The 25951-nt window shown below is 40.0% G+C and overlaps 1 protein-coding gene across 1 annotated transcript in view; it reads left to right on the top strand.

Moving 5' to 3' along the window:
• setbp1 (SET binding protein 1) overlaps positions 1 to 25719 on the top strand; it is a 77931-nt gene extending 52212 nt beyond the window's left edge. The window contains exons 3-4 of the mRNA XM_051109825.1: positions 12477 to 15825; positions 22219 to 25719. Coding sequence (XP_050965782.1) covers positions 12477 to 15825; positions 22219 to 22727 — 3858 coding nt within the window. The 3' untranslated portion in view covers positions 22728 to 25719. The remainder of the gene's footprint in view (positions 1 to 12476; positions 15826 to 22218) is intronic.
• Positions 25720 to 25951: the final 232 nt, after the last annotated feature.

Raw genomic sequence — 25951 nt, 5'->3', positions numbered from 1 at the left:
AGATAATTCCTAAACCTCTATTTTTGATGTTACCTCAAATACATCATAAATGTTCCCTTCCAAATTAATTATTCTCTTTATTAAAATTATAAATTACCCTTTATTATTCCCAAAGAGTACATTTTAACATTTGTTTGATAATTATTGGCTTAGAGAGTGCAGAGAATTGTACTGCAGTGTTTTTTCCAGAATGAGCCAAAAACCTAGGACTAGTTCACAAAAGTATTTTTTTTACATCTCAATCATTTAACAAACGATTTGATTGACAGCAGTGGTTCTAAGTTCTAGAGACAAAGTTGTCTGGAATGAGAAGTGCTGTCGTATGCTATCGCCCCTTCTGGTCGATTTCTTTCAAATTTCTCTCAGACCTTTGGGGCCATAAATCAAACTGGCCCACCAAGTTTCGTTCCGATCCGCCTCGATTAACCTTGTCTAACAGGTTCTCAAACTTCATTGGCCAATGGTGACCATGTTTTTCAAGATATGCAGATGTCCTTGTAGACACTTGTGACACTTTAGACCAAGACAAAGATTTTCATGTTGATAGGACAAATGTTTGCACAGTTACAGCCATGTTTGTGTTTTTTCCCCCTCTTATAGTGCCACCAAGTTCACCAAAGAGTTTGGTGGAGATATCTCATTCAGTTCAGTAGTTATAGGCATTTTAGTATTAATGGCCCTGCCCCTTTCGAATGTTTTGGCACCCCTTTGCAACAGTGAATCGAAAGTTTTTTAATAATTATTGACATTCACTCTCCAGAGAATTTTTCTGCACTGGTTTGGTTTTGATCGGGCAAAAAACCTAGGACTAGTTTGCAAAAGTAGGTTTTTCAAAAAGTGCAAAATACCTGAAAATTTCGAGCCAAACGAAATTTCAAGGACATGAGACACTTGAGCCTGCAACTGATGGTTTAGGAGTTATGAGCAATTTCCTACTTTTGATCGCTGTAGCCCCCTGTCAGTCCAATTGGGGTGAGTCTTTGTCACGTTGTAGGCTGTGTGAGTACAACCATCCCTCCAAGTTTTAAGTCTCTACGACTTACGGTTTGGTCTGCATGATCAGTTTTACATGGACATTGTTGATCCGTAACCATTCTAACAATTACAATAGGGTTTCAGCTCTACGTGCTGTATTACGTTTAATACACTAAATCACACAGTGAAAGCACAGTAGTTTAACCTACATCTCATAGTGTATACGTGCACTCTTTGAATGTGTTTTTTAGTTTTTGCGATTATCGTCAATGTCAAATTGCAGAACAGTTAGGATATTATTGTAGACGATATATGTTGCACACCCCCAAGTCCAGTGATGTTTTGAACCTATTCGACTTCAATTTTGTGGAACAAATTGTTGAGATATTTTTTAAAATATTGTCTTTGGTACACAAGATAACACTACATAGTGCTTTGAATATAAAGGAACACTGAATGTTGTACTTTTTGTTTAGAGCATTATAACCTTGCTTGAGCTCGAGGCACAGATTCCACCATTAATACAAGCCATCATCTTATTTTTCCTCAAAAATCATTGAGTTTTATTGGGCCCAGTTGTCTGTCATGGTCTTGGCAGTGATAACTTGTCTCAGAACATCTGCTTGAGTCATTTAAATGCAAAACCATTTAAGACCCAGGTGAAACGAGCCAGCAGCGGCCGAACGTATTATTACCCGCATTATTGCTAGAAAATTGAGGTAATTTCACACACAAAAGAAATGTAACGTTTCATTATATGCATTTCTTCCACCAATCATGTGGGCGATTTTTAAAGGGGCTTTTGATATGTAATGCAAATCTGTTTCATTCCACGAAGTGTTTGTATTTTCGGCAACCTCTCATGTTGTACAGACAACCGACCGACTGTGCTGTAGTTCTGCCTTTTTTGCAATGTTTAGAGATGATTATGCTTGAGAAGTGACTGATGAGCTTCAGAATAAACTTATCACACAGCACAAGCCCTGAGCCGTGTAATGTCTTACTCTTGTTCCCAGCACTTGAATGAGAGCGCGCCACTCGAGAGGTCATGAATGGAGGGGCTGTGAATGTGTGCAGGGAACAGACTTTTAGGCTATTGGCCCGCCACTGTCCAGCCTGTGACACACATCAGGCCAGACGCACCTTGAGACGCCGTGGCCCACGGGCCCGCTAAATGGAGCTCTTTATTCCCGCCGGAGGAAAGGGGGGGTATTTTTGTCTATGTGCTATCAAGGTCCAGAGTTTCTTATCCCCCCTCCTTTTGTCATCCCTCCCGGGGCTGCACTTACCACCACCACCCCCCGATCCTTAAGTGCCGCTCGTTGGGAAGCGAACACAAAGGGGTGTTAGTATTCATTTTGTTTGTTTGCTCTGGACCTGTCAGCCTGTCACACAAAGCAGGCCAGATCAGAGAGGGCTGCTCCGCTCTCAATGGAACCCGAGGGGGTCCACCGAGGAGAACGGGAGGGGGACGGCTCTTCCCCAGCGTTGTTCCCACAGGGTAGGGTGGTCCGCTGCAGAATGGGAGGGGGGGGCGGGGGGCGGTGTGCGAGGGCAGGGCCGGGGTTTACTGGGGCAGAAAGGAGGGTGTAGGGTTGTTTCAAAGCCAAGGGAGCCGTGTGAGGATCATATCAATCACTCGCAGTTTTTGGAGGGAATAGTTATGAAAGAAGAGGGGAGTTTTGGGGGGCTTCATCTCCCTGTTCCTGTCTCTGCTCTGTCCTTTCTCCTTAGTACATCTCCCTCTCCGCTCTCCCTCTCTCGGCCTCTTTGTGCCGAGGCCTTTCTGGACATCTGCCCGGACCTATACACAGGAAAAAATGAAACACTCAAGCCACCAGGCGTTTTGCCAAATAAAGGGCTGCAAAGAACTAGTCTGTGGATGTGTGTGTGTGTGTGTTTTGTGCACGCATGAGTGTGCGAGAGAGAGAGGTAGGGTGTGTAGACGGGGAGATGTCAAGGGTGCTTTTATTCTCTAGATTTGGTAGTTTATTTTTTTATTTTTTTGAAGGCATCTTGTTCTTTAGTGAAGCTCAGTCTTTAACCCAAAGTTCAGTTTCTAAAAACATAAAAGAGGTCTGACGTAAATGTAACTTGCAACTTGCATAATGTGCTCTGTCTTAAAGATTTTATCTGGTACTAAGATTCATTCAAGGGGTGGGAAACAACAGTAATAAGTCCCGCCTTCTAGATTAAAGCTGATCACTAATTGGTAAAGTCATCAAATGACTGCAACTGCTGATAGAAATTTTGGTTGCCATAGAAACATTCAGTGAGACGCATGCTTGGAACTCCACATGTGGATTAGCCAGATCAATGTGTTTTTAATACTGTTGGAGGATAAGAAAACAATCATGGGACAGTTTATGTCAGATTTTGTTGCATTTTTATTGATTTCACTGAAATATGTTGGCAAACAAATAACATGAAATGAGATATTGAAATTTCAGTTTCAAGAATTTTTCCCATTTAAGTAGATTTAGTAGTGTTGGTCATTAGCGTTAAACAACAGCTTGATAGACAGGCAACCTGACCAATCATAGCACAGATTACGTCATTTTGTCCGACAAACAAATCAAACAGGAGAGTAGATTAACTTTGGTGGACTTAAACTTAAAAAATTGTGTGTATTGATGTTATTCCGTGATTGAAATCAAATACGTTCTGATGTTCGTTCATGTTTTTTACATACTTTAAGTAAAGAAGACTAGACAATTGGTTGAATGATCTAAGGAAATACACTGATCTGTCACGACACATTAAAGAACCACAATATGGTATTTATTGCTGAATTTCTTAAAAAATGACATTTTAAAGCTGAGACCTTATTTTCATACCAGAAGTAACCTGCTCTGTCTTGTCTGTCGGCGTGTTGTCAGTTTCCTCTTTGCTCTGTGATGTATAAAGCTTTCCAAGCTTTAATAAGCTTTCCATTGATGTATGGTTTGTTATGATAGGACAATATTTGGCCAAGATGCAACTATTTGAAAATCTGCAATCTGAGGGTGCAAAAAAATCAAAATATTGAGAAAATCACCTTTAAAGTTGTCTAAATCAAGTTCTTAGCAATGCATATTAATAATCAAAAATTAAGCTTTTATATATTTACGGTAGGAACTTTACAAAATATCTTCATGGAACATGATCTTTACTTAATATCCTAATAATTTTTGGCATAAAAGAAAAAATGATCATTTTGATCCATACAATGTATTGTTGGCTATTGCTACAAATAATCCCTTTCTATTTATGACTGGTTTTGTGTTCCAGGTTCACATATGTACTTATTGTCTTTCTGCATGGCTAGACTTGGTGATTTACTATCTGTCTCGCTAATGGTGTTTAGTCTGGCTGTATCTGATCAGGCAGGTGAGTGGAGGCCATGCATCTATATACCGATCAAGAACCTTTCACCTCTCCAGATTAGGTAACTCCTACCAGCAGAAAACATTCATCTCAAATTTGCATAAATGTCCACTTACAGTAAAAGTCCAGGTTTTGATAAAGATAATGGAAGTGCGTGAGGTATGGTTTTCGTCAGCCCTTTGTACCCCTCACTCTCCCCCCAGACCTCTACTGCCGCACCACTCTCTCATTCCTGCGGTGAATTCCACAAACACTAGAAATGCCAAATGGAGGAATTCTTTATCTGGATAAGGGGATTTAGGGAAGTGATCTATTGTAAACAGTCTGAGACTGATTGATTTTCTGAAAGCACTGGGGTGATGACATAATGACCTCTGGCTATATGCCACAAACTGCGTCAACTACATGATGCTAAAATACATCACTGTAAGGTCACAGTGCACTTACTACAGCTCCTGCTTTTGTTTGGGAGGTTTTCAGAACCCCTCACCCTAAATAATAAACTGCAGAGCCTAATTTGTCTTCCACTGTTTCTGAATCATGTGGTTTGTTGAGGAGATGTGAGTCAATAGTTTTTTTTTTTTTTTTTTTTTACTTTTTCTTTAAAAACTGAAAAAATTACTGCAAAAATATTAAAGGGATAGTTCACCCAAAAATGAAAATTCTGTCATTAATTACTTACCCTCATGTCGTTCCAAACCCGTAAGTTCTTCTGTCATCACAAATGAAGATATATTTGATTAAATCCAAGAGCTTTCTGATCCTGCATAGACAGCAACACAACTGACACGTTCAAGGCCCAGAAAGATAGTAAGGACATTGTTAAAATAATCCATGTGACATCAGTGGTTCAGCAAAAGCACAGGATTTATTTGTAATGAAAATCTTTTGTAAAATAATAAATATCTGTGTATTAAATGCATCCTTGCTGAATAGAAGTATTAATTCCTTTAAAAAAAATCTTATTGACTCACATTTTATTGACATTTTATCTTATTGACTTCACCATTTTTGGGTGAAGTATCCCTTTAAACAGTGCATCTGATCCAGTGACACTGAAGACTGCTGAAAATTCAACTTTGGCATCACAGGAATAAATTAATCTGTAAAATATATTCAAATTGAAAATAGTTCCTTGAAATCATAATAATATTTCACAATATTAATGTTTTTACTCTATTTTTGATTAAATAAATGCTGGTTTGGTGATCATAAGAGACTTTTTTTTTTTTTTTTTAAAAAATTAAAAATTGTACTGACTCCAATCACTACTTTCGTAAGAGATTAAGTAATTTTCATTTATCTGACCAAAAAATAGGTGAAAATGTCTCTTAAAACACCCTAGCACCTGCATCACGACAGTGTTTTGTACAGACAGGCACAGTTCACATTTCTACAAAAAAGTTTACAAATTTTTGCAGATTTGCAAATGCGTCACTAAAGCACATCTAAAAAACTTTATATGTATAAGCCATTGAGCATTAAAGCTTAGGTGTAATTAATTTGCCTTGTTATTGCGGAGCACATTTCTTTAACTCTAGCAGTAAACAAACATTGTTTATGCCACATATGGAGGTTAGTCATAAACCCTGAAGAGGAGAGTTGCAGACTGAACGCAGCTGTGGAAAGACATTAGTCACGGAGCTGTATGATTCCTTCTAATGACCCCTGCTGACTGCTCTCATTAGTGCAGGTGGAGGACACTTCATTTTACTGACGTCCTGCTCGCCACGTTGCCTTGTTTTTTAAAGAAGGGACGAAAATATTTTGATTTCAGTTAACAGTTTCTATACAGCATTCATGTAGGCACCAGCGAAGCTGCACATTTCTCTTTTGGCGACAGAAGAGCAATAGAGCAGCCAGACTTTTAGAGCCGGCACACTCCGCTACTTAATAATAAATCCATTGGTAAACGTCTGTGTATTGTGAGTCTGTCATTGTGACTCTCCGCACAATAGCCATGAACCGGTACGCCAGCACTCAATGGATTTCTTATTATCACTTGAGCTGCTGTTAAGAGTGGATTGGCTTGGAAATCAACCATTAAACGACACAGATGTTTCCAGAATCCGAGCGTCTTCAGTTGTTGGCATCTGGCTCATGGCAGGATGGCATCAGAATGCTACTACGTCCTATTATCCTCTATTCAGCCTCTAAACCGCCACAAATGTTTCATTATCCATTCACGTATTCATGCGGCGTCTCTGCTACAAACTGGGCGCTCTATTTAGCTTATGCCAGATGCATTGTTAAGGCCGCAGCTTAACGTATCCGTTGACGTTTCGTAATGGGCCTCAGAATGAGCCCATCTTTTCCTCTCGTTCTTCGCCCGTGAACAGCCATCATCCAGATGGGTCTTCTTTGAAGATGCAGGAACTCGTGTGTATTGTGACGAGGGGGAAAAATAGCAATCGTCGCTATCGTGGCAACCGATGGACGCGCTCTGCGAGGAGGGTGGTCGGGATACTTTCTTTTATTATCTCTCGGGCGACGCTGGCAGTTTTATCTCTTATACGTTAGCGGCAGATTGAGCGCTCTGCCGTTGCTGCCTACGGTCTGTTAATCAGTCGCTTCAAGCAGGGCGGATGAGTTCAGAGGGCCTGGTGGGACTGCTCATAATTAATTATTCCCCACACCAACAAACACACAGCGTGACTGGAACTTTAAAGCCAATTGCGGTGATTACGGAGGCTAATAGTATTAAAAGCCAAATTAAGAGATGAGAGAGTACTGCAGTGTAGCCAATGAGAGAGAAGGGCTCGTTTGTGTTTGACCCTCTCCTCCAATCAGTCTAATTCATCATTGAAAGCATTAGCCTGAGAGAGTGCTAAATTGAAATGGCTGCTAATTGTTTCTTTTGTCAAATAGCTCATTGTCATGCTAATGCTGATATATTAGCAAAGAGCGATGGTGGTGTGAACCAAAAGTTGAACTCAAACCATTCCTTACCTGCTAATAAGAAGTGTTTTTTTTTCTTTTTTTTTTTTTTTCAGATCAGCAGATGTTTGCTTGTTTTTAGATATTATGTAAAGTGAAATGAATGCATTATAGTTCTGACTGTATCTCAGCTATACCGTTTGACCTTAAAGTCAACATAAAATGATTGAGGCAGTTTATTTCTGAATGCATTTGCTCTTCCTTTCAAACTACTTTTCTTTTGATGTTACAGACAGTGTGGGCTTGTGAATAATGCACTAACCAAAAAACTGTTTAGTAGGGCCTTTTGATTTTCTGCAGTGCAGAAAATACAGATGGAATTATGGAATTCAATCATAAAAATGGAATTTAATAATGGAATTTGGCAAATTCTGGATAACTAAATCAAAAGTAAGTCAGTACACTGAAATCAAAATCCGAAATGGACTAGTGTCTGTCAATATTAAGATGTAAAAAGACTATTTCTGTGTCTCTGTGTGAATGAATAGCGCAGAGGACCGGTTTTGTTTACGACATACTGAAGTACATGTGACGCTCACGGCGTTTTTAGCATCTGCCGCCACAATATATGAGTACATGAACACAAACAATCTCTAGAACTGCTCTGAGAGTCACTTCATGAGTATTTTACCATTTCTTTAAAGAAAAACTACCATCATATCATTTACAAACAGAAACTTAAAGGTCTTCACAGCAATCTGTCAAAATAAAAGTTCATTTTAACTTGAAGAAACTGTGACAGAAAAAAATTACTTGATGTAATGATAGTACTATTACTAATAAAATCATTATTTAAACATTATTTTTAAAGAAATATTTAACAGAAAAATATTTACATTTTTCTGGTAAATAAATAATGTAATAAATAATGTAATAAAACATTATAGGATGTAAAAAGCAGTATTTCTGAAAAAAAAAATACATAAATAAAATAATAATACAGTTTTTACAAAATTCTTTTTGGTATTAAATTTTGATTATTATTAAAATTTGATATATATATATTTTTTTTAATTAAAATGTAATTTTGTTAAACTTTTAAAAAATTACTTTTAAATTGTGTACATTTTATGATTTCATTTAAATAGACAATAAAATTAAATAAAATTTAATTTAACCATTAAATAGTCTAGGGAAAAAAATAGAATTCATAAATATTTAAATGAAAAAAAAAAAAAAAAAAAAAAACAGAATATTGGGAAAAAATAAAACAGACCCTAGTTTAGGTATTAACAGACTCTAGTGTGTAAAGTTGGATAAAAGCACAGTATTTTCTCATTGGACCATAAAACCAGTCATAAGTAGCATGGGTATATTTGTAGCAATAGCCCAAAATACATTGTATGAGTCAAAATTATCGATTTATCTTCTATACCCAAAATCATTAGGATATTAAGTAAAGATCATGTTCCATGAAGATATTTTGTATTCCTACCGGAAATATATGCATTGCTAAGAACTTTATTTGTACAACATTAAAGGAGACTTTTCTCAATATTTAGATTTTTTTTGTACCCTCAGATTCCAGATTTTCAAAAATTGTATCTTGGCCAAATATTGTCCTGTCCTAACAAACCATACACCCATGGAAAGCTTTATTCAGCTTTCAGATGATGTATAAATCTCACTGAAAAATGGACCCTTATGACTGGTTTTGTGATCCAGGGTCACAACACTGCAACTTGATACAGCCTGCTTGTATGAAGTGTGTTTTGTTAAAAAGAAATTTGATCTGTTGATATATCATGAAACTTAATTGAAATTGCTATTGCAATTATGAAGCTTTTATGAAGCACTCTTGATAACATTATTAAATCTTGTAGATTTGTGACAAGCCGTCAAATACGTGGTTTCAAAATCGAATCATTTCCACTCTGTTGACTTTCCTACTTGATAATCAGCTGTGTCAAACTAGTGGACATTTTGACCGTCCAAGGATGGATTTAAAGATGCCTGAAGTCCTGTAACTAGAGCTAGATTTTCCAGATCAGGTGATTGACACTCTATCCAGGTGTGTGTTGTCCTCAAGCGGGTGTCACATTACCCAAGGCCACCGCGGCATGAGGGCTGTCTAACAAGTCAGAGCTGGCTTTCACTAACCAATTCTGAAAGTGTTACTGAGACCTGTTACAAAGGCTGTAATTTGACCAATTAGCCCTGTGGCTAGCACACCGCCATTTGGTCCGAAAACAAAGCTGACCTGCTGCCACGTTAATCGAAGTATAAAAGCTTGTGGGATTGCATGGACGAGGCGAATGCAAGAAACGTCCCCTCACAATATTGCGTTTGTGCTGGTTGCAGTTTGTGCTTCTACAAGCTGCTTGAGTGTTATTGCATCGTTTGTCAATGTTTGGAAGTGTCCGAACGTCCAGAGTCACGCCAAGCTGTGTTGATCCAGCATCAGACTCGTGGACTGCTCATCTGTCAGTCTGAAAGGCAAACAGTGAGCTCTTGCACCAGGACAGGCAGGATTTAGTGGAGGGTAGAGCGAGCTTGGCCGGGTATCAGTCGGGCAAAGTTGCATGTTTGGCCTGCTGCGTTTCTGTCTATTTTCGGTGGCTCTGACTCACAGTATCCCATGGTTACCAAACACACAAGAGGCCAATGAGGTTTTGGCTGGCCAATTACCATGGCAGTGATGGAGGGGGAAAAAAATGAAGAGAACAACAAGAGCTAGCAAAAAAAAAAAAAAATAGCGGACGGGGGAAAGAGGGGGTATCGAGAGCACAGCGAGGATGCCAAAACCTGGCTTATTATCATGCAAGAGACTCTGTAATCTCGGCTGCCTTCTCCCTGTCTGTTTATCTGGTCTGAGACTGACTCGTCTCCTGCAGTTCTGGGCTTTGAGTGCACTGGTGTCCGCCAGGATTTGGTGCCTACTGCGCCAGACTGCCCAGTGGCCCTGCCAGAACTGCTGCTCTGTTTACAACAGATAGGAAGTGCTCATTAGAGGGCTCATAAGTCATTTATGACTGCAGAGATTTTTATTATCTGGTGAGGGATTCACTGTCAACACACTGACACAATATTCTGTGGTGTATTTACACCAAGCAAATGGCATATTTGTAATGTAAAACTGCTGAACAAGGTCTCCCTTTCTTCTTTTTCTAATTTTAATTCAGCTGAATTGTATGTTTGACACTTGTTGTTTAAAAGAGAGCTCTGTTTGTGTGTCTCATCCATGTCAGATTACAAATTGGAAGTGTTTGATTTTAGTAAACGGAATGGAATATGACAGGCAAACGATGAAGATGACAGTTCCTGGTGTTGAGAAAGCTCTTTCCTGTCGCTCTCCTAGACGGATATTGAGTTTCCCAGCGAGTAGCTTTGACATCCTCAATGCCGAGGTTACGCCATATCCCTCAGATATTGTTTTGGAGAAGGGGGGAGGAATATAATGCCATTTAGGCAAATTAAAGGGCGGCCAGGAGACTTGGCATTCAACAGCGGAGACTGTATCCTGTGGGCCGGGGGAGACCGCAAATTCCTCATAGGATTACAGGATTAGGAATCTGAAAGGTGATGCAGTTTCTCACAGATGGGGGAAATAAAAAGGACAAGGCTGGCAGAGGAGCGATCCCTCATTAATGTCTGCTTCCCTTTAATTAAAAACTACTGATTGAATGATATTGGAGAGGATTAGGCTGAGGGATGACTCCTGAAACACACACATGCACGCACACATGCGAGTCTTCCCGGAGCATGCTGGGATATCTTAGGTGAGGGCTGTGCACGGCAGATAAAAGTCTTGCCTCCCTGGCTCTTTCAAGAGCTGGTGAGGAGTTAAGTGATGCATTGCTCTTGGCTGATTAGAAGAGGAACAAAAAAGCGCTTCCAAATAGTGCGAGAGGTTGGCAGGTCACTATTATAAGCTTTGCCAGTGGATTGCATAATTGTCTGTGGTCATTTAACCTGTCAAAGGTAGCTCCTGTGGTTCTCAAATTGGTTTTAAGAGCAATAAATTAATAAGACAACCAATTTTTTTTGCACTGCTATTCATTAAGCAGTGGAGAACTGGAAAATTAAAGGGTGATGAGAGGACAACAGAATTGGGAAATGTTACAAGCCAGGTTTGGGCTGCCATTGCCAGGCTTAATAGGTCAGAGCACATGTACTAGCAAACAAGCATTAGCACATTTGAACACCTTGGCATTGAAAATGTAAAAAATCTAGTTTTTGTTCACAAGATTTTTAATCATTAGTTTCACATCAAGCAAGATACGCAGTTGTAAGTGTAATGCGATTTTTTTTTTTTTTTTTTTTTTTTTTTTTTTTTCTCTCTGTGGTATATAGCTCAACTCAGTTGATCTCACTTTCACTGTTGTTTGGAGACGGGTCTTTCATCACTCCAGGATGTCATCATTCAAGGGCACTTACATAAACTCTTCTAAACTCTTTTCCCACATTTGTCTTTCCATGCATTTCTTTGGTTTATGTAAGAAATCCTTTCATTCGCTGTGCTCTGACCCAAACAAACCAGACTCCAGGAGACTAAATTATCTTCTACTGATGTAATCAGATGTGTGAGTGCCAAAGTAACAGCTTATTCCTACAGCTTTCTTTAAAGCCCTTTAAGTTTGCAACATTTAAAGACTGGTTCTTAGCCGTTTTTTATTCCTCTTTTATTTTATGCAGTAACATCAATAGGTACATTTTGTATTTGGTCTCTTTCCTGTTGTGAGGCTGTTGAAAACACTGGGACCCCAGATGTAAACTAATCTGAAACCGCAGCATAGACTGTCTTAGCCTCAGCTGCAGAGCTCTGAAATGGAAGTTGACCTGCTGAAAAACAAAACTGTGGTTAAACTTCATTACCGCCTGTAGCTGTTGGCTTTGAAAACAGGATGGCTTTACAGAACATATCCTAGTATCAAGTGCTGATCTTGCAATACGTTATTTCTAACAGTCCAAACCACAAGTCTCAAAGGCTTGCACAATGGTGCGCAGTATTATATGCTTTCAGTAGGTGTGGCCCACAAGCTGAGAACTTGGCAGCAAAACAGTAGTTGTTATCAGTAACAACATGTAGGTTCCTAGTTATAGTTTTTTTTTTTTTTTTGTTTTTTTTTCGTAAGGGGTGTGAATGTTTCCCTGTCAAGTAAGAATATGAAGAGCATGTGTAGGTTTACTCATGTAAATCTTTCATAGTATCATCCAGACATTTTTTAAAATCCTCCTTTTGTCTCTTTCAATTTCAGACCTACGAAAGGCCTTATAAACTTGTGGATAAAACTGACAACGTGATGATGGATAATGCAAAACCAAAGCATGAGTCTAAAAGCAGTGACATTCACCACCTTGACTGGACAAAGCCGTTGGATACTGTTGAGGATGCAGCGTCCCAAGAACAACACAGGACAGAACCGGAATCAAAAAGAGAATCAGCGTGCACCAACAAGAGCCCTTTGTCAGATCCCAGCACCCCATTCTCAAAATCGCAAGCTAAGAAGGTCACAGACAGTTCATCTGGAAGTCTCTTTGCTTCTGCCATGTCTTCCTCAAGCACTGACTCACTAGCATCATCTCCGGTTGATACAGTAATGAGTCCCCCAGCTGACTCAAATCTGTTCTCTTTTAGTAAAGACAGAGGTTTGCAGGAAGTCACAGAGCAAGTTTTTGGGAACATCAAACGTAAATACGGAAGGAAAGACCCAACAAAAGCCTCGTCCACGCATAATTTAGGCCTTCACTGGGCCAAAAAGATGGACAGAGATACTGAAAACCTAGATAGTACTAAGGAGAAACAAGCATTTAACACTGATAAAAGTGAATTTGAGACAGTGGAGCCTGAGAAGTCAAGCAGTAGGCCGGATGATGAGAGTAAGACAACAACAAGCTGTGGCACTCACCATGCAGACGAATCTAGGAGTAAAAAGCGAAGAAACAAAAAAGTAGGTGACGATAACAACTTGTTATCTGATGCACAAACCACACAGCAAGCTGAGAAGGCTGATAAAACTGACCAAGGGAGCACAAAACCTAAAATTACAAAGAAAATCGAGTTCGGTGCACCAAAACAATTTGGTGTAAATTTACGGGAGAGCAAGGAAGACAGTGCTGAGACGATGACTGATGATGTGGAGATGTTTCAGAACAGACCGAGGAAAACACCAGCTGGGAGACAAAGATCAGTGATTGATGCCGACAAACAAACAGAGGGTAGGCAATCAAAGGTCAAGGACAGGTGGACTTATTTAAAGTCCCAGAACTCCTCTGCTCATAAAGACTTGAATCAATCTCTGTCCATTGAAGAGCCACCCTCTGCCTTCCCTATTACCCCATCCAGCCCGCTCTACACAAACACAAACAGTTTGACAGTCATTACCCCACTGAAGAAGAAACGTGGCCGGCCCAAAAAGCAGCCATTACTTACCGTGGAGACAATTCACGAAGGAACAGCAACAAGCCCCATTAGCCCTATCGCCCAAGATTCCTCCAGCACTTCGAAGCGGAAGAAGAAGCATAACATGTCAAAATTGGTGCAGTTGGCCTTCAACAAATCCCCTCCTGCACAGCAGTTGAAACTCAAGAAATCAGGTCAGGAAGGTGTCCTTAAAAAGAGGGCGACGAAGAAAATGAAACTGGTCAAGGTGCAGAGCATTTTGAATGAGCTTTTGACCACTTCTAGTCCAGGCAATCTTGCCTTGAAGTCCAGCGTTCCGGTTTCAAATGCCATGTCGACTGTGGCATCGACAATCGAGGCCCGTTTTGGCAAGCAAATCAACGTCAGCAAGCGTGGGACTATTTACATAGGCAAAAAGCGGGGAAGGAAGCCTAGAATGGATCTTCATACCCAGCAAAATGAGCACAAAGCCAGTGATAAGCACCCGTTGCCTATTTCCAGTCCGTTTGAGAACCCTCTAGTGCCTTCTAATACATCGTCCACAACCGGAATGCCTTCTCCCAGGGTCATGCATTCCCTTTCTTCTCACTCTGGAGCAGGTGGGACGGCTCACCCTGCCACCACGGACACCAGCCAGCATGACCTGAAGACAATGCCAAATCTACAGCCTATCAGTGCATTGCCCACGAAAACACATAAGGGCTTGCTTAGCAGTAACTGGAAGCTGTCTCCCCCGAGACTATTGGCCAACTCACCATCCCACCTGTCCGAGGTAGCTTCCATCAAAGAAGTCACCCTCTCTCCAGTTAGCGAGTCCCACAGTGAAGAGACAATCCCTAGCGATAGCGGAATTGGCACCGACAACAACAGCACATCAGACCAGACAGAGAAAGGCCCGGCATCCCGCCGGAGATACTCATTTGATCTTTGCAGCTTTGATGCCACCGAGACCGCCATTTTAGAGGCGAAAAGCAAAGCGGCGAGGGGACACTACCAGAAGCGCGTGACTGGAGTCACCGTGGAGAACTTCTTCGCTCAGGAGAGCCTGAAGAAGCAGAAACATCGGAGGAAACGCAAGGCCCTTCAGAGCCGGGATGACCTGCAGTTTATGGCTGACCTCGAGGAGCTGGTTGGCAAATTCCAGGTCTTCCGAATCTCCCACCGCAGCTACAAGTTCTACCATGAGAATTCCTATCCCAGCATCTTCCGTCTCAACTTTGACCAATACTATCCTTTGCCATACTATCCCTACGACCCTGTGCACTATCTTCGCAGGAGCTCTGATAAGTCAAAGAGGAGGCGTGGTCGGCCAGCCAAGTCAAACGAGCCCATATCAAAGATGCCTTTTATCCAAGGGTTTGGCTGCCCAGTGCCTGGTGGCAATTACTATGCACCCTACGCGATGCCTTACACATCCATGCCTCTTGCCACAAGTATGGTGAACATGGGCTATTACGGTCAGTACCCTTCACCCTTGTACTTATCTCATGCACTTGGACCTTCAGCCTCTCCTCTCATGAGGCCACCAGTCCCCCCACCAAAGTTCCACCCTGGTGCGTCCTCTAGTCTCGCTGCTCCTAGCAGACATCGGGCAAAGAATATGCCACATGAGATGCCTTCATCTAGAATGAGTGACTCTCATCACCCTCCAAGCGGCTGTTTGGGAAGCGTCTGCCTCCTCAAACGCAAGCACAAGCACAAGTACAAACATAAAGAGGATCAGTACGTCCCACAGAGGGAGGACCTCGGCGGGCTCTTCAGCGGAACCCAGAGTCCTGCCTTCCTCAACCTCTTGAATGAGCGACTCGAGAAGAACTCTCTGTCCAAACTGAAGGACAAGCAAAGAGGCAAGCAAAGCACAGATGCTTCGCCAAAAGCTTCCAGGAACTACTTTGAAGTAGACACGCTCTCGTCATTATCCTTATCTGACTCTCAGCATTGTAAACGCACTCGAGGAGAGACACTGAACAACTTCCTGAACATCTGCACTAGACAACCACACGAGCGCCTGCGAGCCAGCCAGGACCAGTCGCTGGACTCGTTCAAGGGGCAGCACTTAGGGGATGATGATTCTAGCATTCACATCAGGAGGCATGGCTTGGAGGACTTTGCAGCGTACAGAGAAGGAAGCATGGCATGCTTCCAAGGAGGCAGAGAAGAGAGGGCCGAGCAGATGTACCAGTGCTCCAACACAGCTGTAGCAGGTAAAAATATATATGCGTCTCCATGAAATGCATTCAGACACAAGATATCGATTGGCTTATTATTTGTTATAAATGAACGTTATTTTGGTTTACCAAGCGGTGATTAGTCGGATACAAGCGAAATCGTGTTCTGCTATTAAACACGGGATCGAGAGAAACAAATGTGCTTTCTGAACACTTTGTATTCTGTTCTCAGTACATCTGGCAAGCAAAGTGTAATGCATGGATGGAGACAACTATAATTCACAAATTTCTCTTTCCTCCCTTTTCGCCCCTGCCTGCCAATGGTTTTTTTCTTAGAGATATATTATTCACACGTTTTGATTTATATTCTACAGACATGCAATAAAAAACCTTGCCTCTTGTTAAAAGAGCTGGAGAGAAGCCAGAGGTTTAATGAATCCAGTCTACTCCACTGAAGGGGAATTGCAAGCCCTAGGCACAGTTAGATTACATTTTCACTCCCCTAGGGGAACTATGAGGATGACTCACATTCTGCCTGCTACCACCCACCTCCATGAATTAACTCGATGCTTCAAAGAGCTAGTTTGTTGTACTTAAACAGAGAAATATGACATACATCCCACCTAAGTGTACATCTGTGTTGATTTCAAAGAACAGATTTAGATAAGCATGTTTTGACAGAATTGCTTTTTTATGGCAGTCACATTTTTTTGCCAGTGGCATTGTAGCAAGCATGCAATAAATTGCAGCAAAATGGGGCTTTTATATGCTCAAATTTGCATTTAAGGTCACATCTCATTTACGATTAATTAGTTCTATTTGCTACGGATTCATGGCATGACGACAGCACCTTTTTTGTAATAAGGCTATTAATCATTGTGATGGGAGTGTCTAGTTTGGAGCAGATGTTTTTCCTTAAAAGCATTAAATCTTGTTGAATCATTAAAACTTAAATCATTAAAACTTTATGTACCATAGACAGATAGATAAAAAAATATTTTATTTTATTCTTTTTACATTAAATATATAATCAATGTAATCAATATTCTATTTATTAAAGCCATGTATGAATCTCATCAAGTTAGTGTTTTTAAGCATTTTACATTTATTAAAATAACTCAAGGCAGTACCAATTTAGACAGTAAATTTTATTTGTGAACTTATGTTCAGCTATTCTTTTTAATAGTTAACTTTCAACAATTTTTCTTTTTTAATTTTTTCAGATCATCAGTCATCAAAGCTCAGTAAATATTGATCACAGACATGTTTTACTTTAAATTTCACAAAGCTGATTACCCACTAAAAACTCCCACAGATCATGTTTTCATGCCATTTTAAGTCTTATTTTGATGTAACAAAGTGGTTTTATCCAAGTATGTGAATTGTTTACTTACTTTTTTAAATGAATCTTCCAATTAATGCCATTATATTGTTCGGGCTAGTGAAGCCAAAACGTTTCGATCGCCCCCAGGAGGCTGGGTGCAATATAGGTAATAAACTCCGCCCTCTCCACGTAATCTAATGGGACGTGGACACCCTAAACAATTAAATTACACTTCCAATAAATAATGGTTTCTGTCATTTTAGGTAGTTCTTATCATGCTGAGGTACGTTCAAATGTTCGTTTTTCTAACAAAGTTTGCTTTTAGTTAGTTATTTGATGCTATAAAAATGGGGTGTGGTGTCATGATTGCATGCTTGCGATTGGGTCTGCGGGAATTTGGGTGGGACTATAATATCGCGGGTCCACCTCACGGTCACTACTGCGCAAACTCGGGCTCCAAAAAACGTAAGATAACAGCAGCCATACTGAGATGTTTTGGCTTCACTTTCCTGTAGTGGAAGGAAGTGGAGATGCGTCGTCTTTCTTTTTTACAGTCTGTTATTCAGACTGATTCACGAACGCGCAACGCGCTTGAATGCAAGAGGCGGGATTTATCGCATAACCCAATCACAGCTGATCATAACCAGTCATATCCAGTCAATCATATCTCTCACATGACTTCCCCCATTCATTCTCAATTACCCCCGCAAACTCACTGCACGCATTTAGGGGGTCTGTTAAAACTCAATAGGCTCAGGGGAGGCGCTCCCGTTGTAACTTTACCTTGCTGGTGTCAAACGAGTGATTTATACACTTTAATGTTATATTTTGTAATATAGGTGTTGTTTTATTTTTGTACTACGATTTTTTTTCAGTGCCTCCCTTGTCTCCTCTGAGGAAACGCGCCTGATATATAGACGTAGTGATACATTTAATTTTAACACATTCCACAAAGAATAAGGTGATGTAACATGCTAAATAAATGTCTTCATTAGAAATACCACCCTTTCAGAGGCTCTTGAAAGTAATTCATCATACGTCAGCGAGCACATATGGTACGGATTGAAATTCTGACGGGGCTCTCGATGTACAGATCTTTCAACTCTCTAAACCCTCTTTAAGTAAGGCAGGCTTTAGCGTAAAACTTAATGCCACTCATTTGCTAGCACAGGCATTACATGAAGGATTTCCCTTTGATCGTACTGGTATAGCGTTTCATCTTTTTGTACACCGCATACGAGTTGTCCTCCAACTTGGACTCCAACAAGCAAGAAAACCTTATTAAACCATTACTAATGCCGGTGCGTGATGAGTTTTCAAGCAGGTCTGCACCCACATTTGCCTAACAAGGATTTTGCGTACGAAACGAGTAGCTTGCCTTGACAGTCAGCTAGAGAATTTTCAGGGGCAAAAAATGTGATCTTACACCACTGTATTTTTTTGTAAATCGCTTACCTTTGAACTGTGGAATTCGGTTGCCATGGCAACAGGAAGTAGGCCTCCACTACCGTGTAGAGCGGAGCTGTGGGGACAGCGGCTAGGCGAGTCCATAAATTGCTGCCTCTAATGAAAACATCGTGCACAGGATGCAGGTAGAGATTTCAGGGAATAAATGAGTTGTGACACTCCCTTTGAAAATGAATGTCTCTGTCCAATGATTTGTTGGCACTTGGGAAGACTCTGCAAGTTTCCCAGTGATAAACTGAGGCCAGAGAGGGAAGGGCTCATGTTTAGTCAGGCACACATTTTACTTTATTGAAACCAAATGGGCTGAAGGAGCCCATGCACAGCTGGTTAGTGACCCGTGCACTTTTTTTTGTTTGTTTGTTTTGCTTTAACTTGCATCCAAAAGAGCCCTGGTGGGCTTCAATTGAACGATATTAATTGTTAAAACTGGTCACTGAAGAAATGCATCGTTTGGAAAGCGTGGTCGCCAATGCACTTAAATGCTAACCGAGAGATTCCATGACGGATTCCGAATTATCATGGAGCATGTCCCGTTTTTTTGGGTTTGCGCAGGTGCACTCTTAAGACGGTCTTAAGACGAGAAAGCTGGAAATGCGTAAAACGCCCCTGATCTCAAACATCTTCCACAATTACAGCCCTTGTTTGTTTTCATGGAAACCTACCAGATGGAGTGGCAATCAACAAGAAAAGAGAAAAAGAGACCTCTCCAGAGATATGAAAAGAGTGCAGGAGAGATCTTAGATGTGGAACACACATTTTAGGCAGCTTTAGGCTGTCTGAACTCATTTCAAACGAGGCTGCCAGAAACCCAGCATTTCCTCTGGTCTGGGCTTCCTTCCAAAGCTCCAACGTGAAGTGTAGAGGCAGTAAATTAATCACAAATGTATCTGAGGCCTCATAGTTTATTACTCGCATTTACAGACGCATCTATTCATCGTGAACGCGAACACTGACTATATTCACTGGTAGACTGATAAGTGGGAGGATCCTGATGTTTCCTTATTATGTGCACGGATGCCGTTATCCACATGTCAAGTGTTAAGTGAGCTGTTGCTTCACGATCTCCTCCTCTCGCGGGGCATTTTTCACGTGTTCGCTTATTAACGCTGCGCTCCGTTAGACTGACAGCCGATAATGATAAATGGCATGACTCAACAAGCTTGGCTGTATCAATTGCCATCAGATCTGTATATACGGGAATATTTATACACCAGCTAATACAAATTAGAGTGTTGACACATTGGATTGTCACATCATTAAGCACAGAAGAAAGTTTGTCTCTCTGAGTCTGGCTGCATACGTCATGACTCACTCTGGGGTCTCGCGTTTACTTTAGAAATATCACTGCTTCAGCTAGCGAGATGATGTGCGAATCAATTATGTTATAACAAACGACTGGCCAAATGTTTACCAGACTGGCTTAGCACATTTTTCACAATCAGTGTCTCATTGTAGCTACGGATGGGAGCCATAAAGAATTTCATTATTCCAGTTCTGATTCCTCTTTAACGATTCCACTTCCTTAATAGTTCCATTAATGATTCTTTTAGGGACTAAATATTTGGAACAAACAAATGCAGTTCTGTTGCCAAATGATGATATGATTGTAACAATAAATGATTCTTGCAAAAGGACTTTTAATGACTTTTTAAATATCGGTGTTAATGCATTCTAATAAGTGGCCTTAAAGGAATAGTTCACCCAAAAATTCTGTCAGTAATTACTCACCCGAAATTCGTTCCAAACCCGTAAGACCTTCTTTCAACTTTGGAACACAAATTAAGGTATTTTTGATTAAATCCGAGAGCTTTGTTTGTTGTGGTGCTCTCGTGAGCATGCGTCGAAGACTGACACGGAAGAGAAGACATTGTTGAATAAAGTCCTCATTTTTGTTTTCTTGGAGCACAAAAAGTATTTTCATAGCTTCATAAAATTACAGTTGAACCACTGATGTTACATGGACTTTTTAAACAATGTCCTTAATACATTTCTGGGTCTTGAATGTGGTAGTTACATTGCTGTCTATGCAGGGTCAGAAAGCTCTCAGATTTTATCAAAAATATCTTAATTTGTGTTCCAAAGATAAACTAAGGTCTTACGGGTTTAGAACAACATGAATTTTTGGGTGAGCTAACCCTTTATATTGAATTGACCCTTCGCAGGGAGTTTGATTGACAGGCTGTCTGACCAATTATAACGCTGAATCTGCCATTTTTATTCAGCAAACAAACCAAACAGTAGAGCAGATTGACGGTGGGCTTGAACTTGTAAAATAGTGTTTATTGACGTCTTTCAGCAGTTGAAACAAGATACCTTCTGATGTTCATTCATGTTTAATTCATCCTATAATGACTAAGGAGGAAGAGATGACCGATTCACGTGCTGCTTGAACTGAGCCGCTACAAAGGCGCTAACAGATTAAAGAGCCACAAAACAGTATTTATTGTTTGAATTTTTAAACAAATGACATAATTTGAAAGCTGACTTTGTTTCATACCTAAAGTAACCCACTCTGTCTTGTCTGTTGGCGTGTTGTCAGTTGTCAGAAGGGAGGCGGGTCTTTGCGAAAGGTCAATTAGAGTGTCACAAATGATTGTTTTGGTAATCGAGTAACCTATCGATTATTCTGATGGTTAATCAAATAATCGGATAATTATAATGAATTTTTTTGTAGTAATAAAAATAGACCTAAGTAAACAATAGCCTTTAAAATAACTTGAGATACATCTGTAATAGCAATGAGGCAGTAATAATTAGATCAAATAAAGTATCAAAAGCAAGTATTCAATTAATTAGAATATTACACAAAAATGTGGTAACATATGTGACCCTGGACCACAAAACCAGTCTTAAGTCACTGGGGTATATTTGTAGCAGTAGCCAAAAATACATTGTATGGGTCAAAATATTGATTTTTCTTTTATGGCAAAAATCATTAGGAAATTAAGTAAAGATCATGTTCCATGAAGATATTTGGTAAAAATCCTACTGTAAATATATGAAAACTTAATTTTTGATTAGTAATATACATTGTTAAGAACTTTATCTGGACAACTTTAAAGGTGATTTTCTCAATATTTAGATTTTTTTTGCACCCTCAGATTCCAGATTTTCAAATAGTTGTATCTTGACCAAAAATTACCCTATCCTAACAAACAAACAAAATACATCAATGGAAAGCTTGTTTATTCAGCTTCCAGAAGCTGTATAAATCTCAGTTTTGAAAAATGGACCCTTATGACTGGTTTTGTGATCCAGGGTTACATATTACATTCATTCATTCATTCATTCATTCATTCCTTCATTGTTATTAAAAAAAATACTGTTAAAACTTCATGTATCGTTAATGACACTGTCAAATGAACAACTAATTACAGGTTAAAATCTCACAGGTAGTTATAAGCTGTATGTGCAGAGCCATTTTTGGAAATCACAACTGTGCTGTATATTTTATGCAGTATTAGCACTGTGTCAGTGAATTAGTGGAGGAAACTTGGTCAACTCAAGTATTTTATTTTGTTGTTCCAGAAGTGAAAGCTGTAAATGAAACCAATCAGTCAGTCATTTTGATGTTTTATTTTAAAGCATAAGCTATAGCTTGTCATTCTCATTGATTTCTTTTGTCCCTTTCTCTCCAGACCCCAGTTCCTACAAGAGGAGGCACAAGCGCAAAGACGTGGACGAGATCCAGTGCGACATGCGAAAAGCATGCACCTTCTCCAAGATCCTCACCACCAAGAAGAACCTGGATCACGTCAACAAGATTCTGAAAGTCAAGAGGCTTCAGAGGCAGGCCAAGACGGGGAATAACATGGTGAAGAGACGCCGAGGGAGGCCGAGGAAGCAGCCGCTTTCTCTCGAGGAGGGATTGCTGGGTCAGATGCCAGTTCTAGAAAAGTGTGTGGATCTTCCTGGAAAGAGGAACCTTCACACCGGTCTGGTTCCCGCTCAGCTTGAGTTCTCCAATCACGACTCCATCACAGACGCCATCGAGTCAGTGGTACACATGGCCAGAACCCAATCCAACATGCTATCCACGCAAGGAGGCAAGCCCTGGCACAAAGTTCAGCCGGAGCTCCAAATCGAGCGGCCAAACCGCAAAGGAAGAGGGAACAAGAGAGAAGAAACTACTCTCACCTCACATTAGAGAAGTGCACTGTGAGTTAGCCTTGTGCTTGGGTCTTTGTATGGTTTTTTCACTTTGTGTTGATCTGAATTCTACTGATACGTTTCAATGGGCATTCGCTGAGATTATTGGATCGTGGTTGTGGTCCAAAAAGCTCTATCACGTATTTTATATCGGTCTCAAGGAGACGAACTGAACTTTTACTCTCCCAAAGCCCATAACCATGAGGATGAGGAAACTATGGCTTTAGCCATAATCTACCAGCACATGTAAATGAACTTCAACGACAGTACTGTGCACTTTTTTTCCTTTCTCGTTTTTTGTTTCTCAAGCACAAAGCACAGATCTTCTGGCAGAAGTTGATTTCCAACAACAGGTCACCGGTAACTCACTGCTAACAAATGCTTACATCCGCTTGCCTGCGCTCAGGTGTGTTTCAGGCATGAACTAATGGCAATACTTTTGGACGAAACCCTTTTCAGTGATGTTTTGATGGCTATCATTTCACTGTACATAGCAACATATTCTACTAACATTTCAAATTCAAAGTATTTTAGATCTACCTATACCGTCAGCATATCAAATCAAAAACCATATAAAGTTTGAAATGTTTTTTTTGTTCTGTTTTAACCAAATAGAAGTAGAACGCTTGTTCAAATGGAAAAAAACGAAACATATTTAGTCGCGTAATCCTAACGAAGTGGAATCACTGCAGATCGAAGGCTTGTTGACGACACAGGACATCGAAACACACATCCCAGGCTTGATGGAAAAATGCTACGGTTGCATTTAAAACCAACAAAGCACTTATTTCTTTCCTTCGTTTTTTGTAGAACAAGTTTTGAGTGGGCTGAAGTTGTACACAGTGTCAGAGTTGGTTTTTCGCTTTAAATAATAGTGAGCATCTGGACGATGTTTTTTATTATCCGACTGGAAATCAAGTTCTTATTCGAGTCTCTTCGAGAATGTGCCTGCTCTTGTTAACTAAACAATAATAGTATGTCTATATACCTGTCAGTATTAGATATCCACATGACCAAAGTTTCAGTGTAGTCGTGTATCATAGGATAGATCGGTTTCAGTTTAGCTGCTTGTGTGTATTACTATGAATGGTGTGGTGGTGTGCTTATTTGTCGATTAGTCCGTCGTTCGGATTGGAGAAATGAACCAGAATGTACACTGAAGACTATTTAGGTGGTCGCAAACTAATCAAATACATGTCCTACGCTGTTTTAGATTTCTAGATTTGAATGTGGTCCTAATTTGAATAGCTTTCCATTTGTTAGTTTTTCCATAAATGTGCCTTATGTTTGTCTATAAATCCATAACATGTTCAGGTACTGGAACACATAATGGCAAGATATCAGTCGGGAATGTACATAATGTAGTTTGCCGCCCTGGTTGTAATGTGTTCATCGTTTCGGTACGCCTTCGCAGGTCTTGCTACAGTATAACACAGGCTTCGTTTTGACTATATACAGTACATATATTTATATACATTACAGAACATCTGAAGACGTCTCGCTAGCCAAACCCACGCAGGGTTGTTGACATGAATACACGCTTATTTACTATGCATCAGGTTATTGCTGTGAATCGGCTGACGCATAACGACTCTTTTGTAAGCTTTCTGTTAAATGAAGTGGTCTTACTGAAAAAGTTTGAATAGTGCTAAAACTGACTATCATTTCTGTTGCAATTCTAGTCATTGTCTAGGGGAGGGAAATCAGCCTCTACGCAGTGCAGCCTTAATCAAATGTTCATTTCAACAAATCGTCCCCTGTAAATAGTCGACCATCTGTAGGTAGCTGCGTGAATCATGCCTAAGAATATGTTGCACTCACAGTTGTCCAAAGTAGGACGCGCGCATAGCGGCCGAAGAGGCCGCGAACCGTTCTGTCCTCGCGGTAACTCGCAGTGCGTTGAAGCTAAATAAAAGTAATATATGCCGGCAGCTATTTGCCTCAGCCAGTCGTGCTGGACCTTTTTGTAGGACGCGTCCATTTGCGCTGGTTCCGCTGAACACCTGCGAACATTGCCAAAAATGTTGACCTTTATCAGTGCTTCAAGCACCGAAAGCTATGTTTTAAAACAAAATGTGCACCGTAGCAGTTTTCTGAAACATGATTATAATAGGTTAGTCAAACGTGGCTTTGGTAACAAGGCCTGGCAGCTCAAATTCGCTCGGCTTGTATGGTTTTAAAATGCCAGATATATTTTCTCCACCAGCTGATAAGTGGTGCCTTGTGAAGTTAAGTGTATTTTTTTATGTTCCTGCTCCTAAACGACAATAGCGACTTTGTGTCGAGTAAATAGAACCGAGGTCACCGAGAGAATGTCATCCACTCCAACGTAGTGTCGTATTTTAGTTCGTATCGCTATTAATGAAGTTATAATACAAGTGAAGTGTTAATCGAAAGTAATACTCCTAACGAGGACACAACGGAAGCTCTTATCGCTCTCTAAATTCATACATATGGTGTTATGACCATTTTGATTTGTGTATCTGCATGCTCTATTTGATTGTATGCATACAAATTTTGAAGAAGTCGAGAAGTATTGAATTTGAATAAGATCTTATACATGGTTTGATATGTTTTTTTGTAATGGATTTTAAATTCATAAAGCATTTTGTACATTGTATGGATATTAAAAACAGCAAATAATGGACGTATATAGAAAAGAATAAATACTGATATACACAGACATATGCATTGTACATAGAATGTACGTATACACATTCATGTTTTGTGTAACGGTGTATACAGACATGTTTATAAATACAAGTACTAGCCTGTACATATGTACATACATGTAAGCTTGCATGTGTTTGGTCATGTTTGCCGTTCATGATCTTGTAGTTTTATTTTTTTATTTCTTCTTTTTCTTACTGTAAAGCTCATTTTGTGCAGCCATCTCTCCGGTGAGCAGTATTGAGCACTTAAAATACAGTCGATCTTGTTCATGTCATTCATTGTGCAAAAAAATAATAAATGAATTTATCGAGAGCTCACCTCGGTTTCTTTGCCTTTTTTGCATAGGTGTTGACATTCTAGTCATACTGAGCAATCTGTTTGTGTTTTACAAAATTTTACATTGTTCACATCGTGCAATAATTTGGGGTCAATGAGTTTTTTTAATTTAAAAAATATACCTTTACTTAGCAGGGATACATTAAATTGATCAAAAGGTAGAGTTTTTTTAATGACCACGTAAAAATCTTTACTATGTTTTCCTAAAAAAAA

This window comes from Labeo rohita, chromosome 5 (genome assembly GCF_022985175.1).
Source record: "Labeo rohita strain BAU-BD-2019 chromosome 5, IGBB_LRoh.1.0, whole genome shotgun sequence".
NCBI lineage: Eukaryota > Metazoa > Chordata > Actinopteri > Cypriniformes > Cyprinidae > Labeo > Labeo rohita.
The sequence above is the reverse complement of the archived record's forward strand: the minus strand, read 5'-3'. Positions and strand labels throughout refer to the sequence as shown.